Consider the following 5,359-nt stretch of genomic DNA (forward strand, 5'->3'; position numbering starts at 1 on the left):
CATAATGAAGCCACACTTGTTCCAGATATTGTATGACTACATCACGACCAATGCATGAGTAAAAATGGATACCATCTCTGTTCACATTAGCTGTATAATTTCCTCAAGGGATGTAATAGAAGAATAACATGCACATGAACATATATTATAACATGAATATCAACAATATATTATTGTCGCACATTAAGGCCTGTCCACTCAAGCGGGCATGATCGGTGGGCACACGGGCGGGCACGAGTAGAAATGACATCACAATATACTCGCTAAACAGGTAGTTTCCTCGTTGTCTCGCCTGTTACGTCCGCCGATGTGTCCGCCGATCATGCCCGCTTATGGGGGGAGGGCTTTACGTTCATCCAGGAATAAAAATTCAAAAGAAAATCGGACAATATGGCACCAACTCCATTCCCTTCCCCCAACACACTTCTCACAGCCAGGATTGGATCATCTCTTGGAAAAAGTATAAATGCAAACAGCAAATAAGAGTCAATAGTATATGAGAGAGAGAGAGAGAGAGAGAGAGAGAGAGAGAGAGAGAGAGAGAGAGAGAGAGAGAGAGAGAGAGAGAGAGAGAGAGAGAGAGAGAGAGAGAGAGAGAGAGAGAGAGAGAGAGAGAGAGAGAGAGAGAGAGAGAGAGAGAGAGAGAGAGAGAGAGAGAGGGGGGGGGGGGAGGAAGGAGGGAAGGAAGGAAGGAGGGAAGAAGGGAAGGAAGGAAGGAAGGAAGGAAGGAAGGAAGGAAGGAAGGAAGGAAGGAAGGAAGGAAGAAGGGAAGGAAGGAAGGAAGAAGGGAAGGAAGGAAGAAGGGAAGGAAGGAAGGGAAGGAAGGAAGAAGAAGGGAAGGAAGGAAGAAGGGAAGGAAGGAAGGAAGTAAGTAAGGTGTATGTGCAAGTATAAGTAAGTTTTATAATTTGTATGCTTGCGTTTTTATATGTGTTCCTGAACTAGTATTAAAACCAGACCCTAACCATGATATTTCTTAAAACACAGAAAAAATTTGAATCATATTGTTAAAAAGTTTAGATATCATTAAGGATAAGACGTCCCAGAAAGCACAATCAACGCACTCAAGCAACTGCACCAGGCATTCAGTCTTACTTCCTCCTTCAAAGGCGCCTTACAAAGATTATCGATATGGACACTAAAAACATTTCGATACAACACGGCCTAAAATGAAACAAAATACACATTAGTTTCGATCTGAGCTCAGTGTGATACTAAAGGTACATCTGAGCTATTTCAGCCTTTACATATGAAGGACTGACAAACAAAGACCATCATAGATATAAAAAATAAATATTTCTTCGTCTGTCATTTGTCACACAAGTGCAGATTTACGATAATCATTCCATATATGCAGACTCGATGATCTACAATTTCGCTAAAAGACTGCAGTCAACTACGTTTGCGTCAAGCGCGGCACTTGTCGAGGCGTCTGCGTCGGACCGACAGATCGCCAGGGATTAAAGGCATTCGGTGTCTCCCTCGGGCCAGGGTGGCCAACCGTACCACCTTTATGGCAAAAGGTGTGGATACGATGTTATAGCTCAGGCATCGAATAATAAAGGTCAACTTCTTTAACAGCCATAACAAAATTGGCAATTCCGTTAAATTTTGCGAAACTAGTACTTGCACTGTAAGTTTATATATAATTTTCACTGCATGACACAAAGGTAAATACCGATTACACACACTAACCAACGCCAAACCTGGGCTCAAGCGTCGCATTCGCACCACTGCCGTACCGGCGGAAACCGCGGCCGAGCAAGGGAGTGGCAAGCAATTGCTGAAGCTTACGGCGAAGCGGGAGGATACGGGGACACGTTCCCCTTTGCAGTCTCTATTATCTCTGTCAGTGGGATCACGTTTCCCGTTAGCCAGGTGGGGAATGTAAGATCTACCTTTGCACTACCGGACCTGTGGCTATGTAGCATCTGATTCCTCTTTTTTTCTTCCTGAGGGGGAAGTGAAGTACAATTTACAATTGTGGGGGAAATAATTCCTTAGGGCAGACCAATCGTGATACAGGAATGGAATGCAGACGCCCAAATACCGTGGCAGTGATATGAACCGGATATGTAAATAAAGAGGGCAGCATCATTTTACCGAGATCCCGACACGAATAGTCAGGCTTCTCGTCTTCCTACGTATTGTACAAGAGCTTCTAGAATTTTGTGCTGCTGTTCTAGTTTGAAGCTAAATGTGCTATAGCTTTACAGACCCAGATCCAATGTCACTTTTTGACTAGACACAAAACGTCTATCTTGACTAGTATAGACCGTCCACACACACACACACACACACACACACACACACACACACACACACACACACACACACACACACACACACACACACACACACACACACACACACACACACACACACACACACTCATACGCAAATACATATCTACATATTATATTTATTATATATATATATATTGTATATATGAATATATATATATATATATATATACATATAGACACACATATATATACACATATATATACATATATATATATATATATATATATATATATATATATTATATACACACACACATACATATGTGTGTGTGTATACATATGTATATATGTATACAGTACATATATGAATAAGTAAATAAATAAATATATGTGTATGTATGTGAGTATGCATGTATATATGTATGTTTATGTATAGAGTTAGTATGTATATATGTGTATATGTATATATAAACATATATTTACACATACTCTCTCTCTTCTCTCTCTCTCTCTTTCTCTCTTTCTCTCTTTCTCTCTTTCTCTCTTTCTCTCTCTCTCTCTATCTCTCACACACACACACACACACACACACACACACACACACACACACACACACACACACAGAAACCCACACACACACACACACACACACACACACACACACACACACACACACACACACACACACACACACACACACACACACACTCACACACTCACACACACACACACTCACACACACACACACACACACACACACACACACACACACACACACACACACACACACACACACACACACATGTGTGTGTGTGTGTGTATGTGTGTGTGTCCATATATATACATATATATATATATACACACATATATATATATATATATATATATATATATATATATATATCCATATATATATCCATATATATATATATATATATATATATATATATATATATATATATATATATATATGATTTTTTACACCTGGACAATAAAATAATAGCTAATAAATTGAACTACCTATTTTGGCACGAAAGGAAACATATGGTAACTACTCTACACATCGCAAAGTTGGAGACATTCCCTCGGCCAGTTTCCTATTTCTAGGACGCTCTTGTACACTAGAAAGGCAAGACGAGAAATCAATGGCACTTGAATGAAACATATAAAAATAGTACGAAATATACTAATATAAAATTATGGTTTGATAATGAACTTTAAGGGAACTCGCAGAGACCACACTGAAGTTCCCTTTTTTTTTAGAAACATCATTATCACTATCTGTCGCCTGCATATCATCATCACAGCACTTAAAAAACAACAGATCAACAATAGCAAATGCATAACATAATATATATTTCAGGGTTTGCAGCAAGTAGGCTCGGAGCCTCTCGCTATCAGGTCCCGCAAGACATCCGCCTGCTTCTTGTGGTCTCGCTCTCGCTTCCTGATCTTGCTCGGGGGTTTGGCAATGAGGTCGACCCCGGTCACTTGGCACATGTACCAGACGCTCTCGAGTGCCACGGGGAAGGGCGAGACGTTGCCACGGGTTGCGGGCGGCGGCGGGCTGTGGGGGAAAGATACGGTCATCTCATGCACATGCGGTTAGTTTTATGTCATTCATTTATATGACTACTTACTGGTTTATCATAAGCATTTAAAAAGGCAAACTTTACTGCCATGAAAAGGAGAGAATACAGATTTACTTAAGAACCAAATCGGAATTCCTTACCTGGTGTGAGGGCCACTCAGCAGAACCATCAGCGACAGGTCCTTGGCTGTCGTAGCCAGGAGAAATTCCTGCAGTCTTCGGACCATCTCCGACCGCGTCACAGCCACGGTGTCGTCTGGCCCGCCTTCTCCCTTTTCTTGAACCTCCTTTGACTCACGATGCGATTTGTCCAGTAATTCTGGGGGTATCATTCTTGGCCTACTTTTTACACCCGAGTTGTGCATATCTGTACCTGTATCCTGCCTGTGATGCGTTGCTGTCTTGTGTTTTTTATTGTTGCAATAATCACCATGTTCAGTCACCTTGTTTGAATCCACGCCCTTCACTTTGCTTTTCGACGCTGCACCTTCCCCAGCACCATCCCTCGACGTCTCGAGCGCCTCCTCCGCACCCCCCTCGTCCTGAGAGGACGGCTGACCGCTATGCCAGCACCGACCACACTGCTCAAGCAGCTGGCAGTATCGGCCGTCTCCCGTCCAGCATCTGAGGTCGTGGATGGCTGCATCTGCGTCCTTGGCGCTCCCCATCTCCTTCGCCAGCCGTCTGTAGAGAGCATTGGCCCTCAGGACTCCCAGCTGGTCTAGCATTTGGAAGGCTAAGGTCCTACCGAGGGGAGACCGGGGACTGAGCCCGCCTCCTCCTGCTCCCCCTCCTCCTCTTCCGCCTCCTCGGTCGTCGCCCTGGGGCAAGTGAGCGACTGGAGATTCGAAGTCGTGTGTGAGAGCCGAAATAATCACGTCACGCAGGTAACTGTAATGGAAAAGGGAGAGGAGAAAGGAGCTTTAGATTGAGTATAAAAATGCTCATCTTATACAGTTTATCAAACTACTTCTAAATAAAAGATTTCGACAAAGTGCCATCTTACCTATAATGTTTGATGTCCTCAACGGCTTCCCCATCCTCAGGAAATTGAATAGGAATAAAAATATTAGTTTAAGAAAATATATGGTATGGAAAGATGGACAATCTACCTCGAGGAACAAAATAAATATTACACATAAATACAGAATGAAAGAAGGAGCATTACACATAAATACAGAATGAAAGAAGGAGCATGACGATAAAATAAACAAGTTCTGTTCTCAAACTACAAATGAGAATTGCCTTACCACGAACACCTTCAGATTCGTCTGTGGAGTCTGTATGAGAGCGTCAACCGCGCGTCTCATCCGCGTCAAATCCCTGCAAAATGTATGAAACCATAATCGCGGTTTTGGTTTCTAGACTTAATGACATAGAATCAAATTTTGTCTTTTAAGTATAGCTTAGAGTTTTGTCAAAAAAATGTCGGGATACGAAAAAAGGCAGCTTACCCTGAGAACAAGTCCTGAGGGCAGTAATGACTTCGGTCTCGGCACTTTTCGGGCTGGAATTTAGAAGC

At 42.4% G+C, this 5,359-nt stretch overlaps 1 protein-coding gene across 2 annotated transcripts in view; it reads right to left on the minus strand.

The window, feature by feature from the left end:
* Positions 1-3,233: 3,233 nt before the first annotated feature.
* LOC125031076 overlaps positions 3,234-5,359 on the minus strand; it is a 13,329-nt gene continuing 11,203 nt past the window's right edge. For both annotated transcript variants that reach the window (XM_047621547.1, XM_047621546.1), the window contains exons 5-9: positions 5,292-5,344; positions 5,088-5,160; positions 4,844-4,878; positions 3,979-4,728; positions 3,234-3,813 (exon numbers count right to left, since the gene is read on the minus strand). In XM_047621547.1, the coding sequence (XP_047477503.1) occupies positions 3,606-3,813; positions 3,979-4,728; positions 4,844-4,878; positions 5,088-5,160; positions 5,292-5,344 (1,119 nt within the window). In that variant the 3' untranslated portion in view covers positions 3,234-3,605. The remainder of the gene's footprint in view (positions 3,814-3,978; positions 4,729-4,843; positions 4,879-5,087; positions 5,161-5,291; positions 5,345-5,359) is intronic.

The sequence above is a fragment of the Penaeus chinensis genome, chromosome 12 (genome assembly GCF_019202785.1).
Source record: "Penaeus chinensis breed Huanghai No. 1 chromosome 12, ASM1920278v2, whole genome shotgun sequence".
In the NCBI taxonomy this organism is placed as follows: domain Eukaryota; kingdom Metazoa; phylum Arthropoda; class Malacostraca; order Decapoda; family Penaeidae; genus Penaeus; species Penaeus chinensis.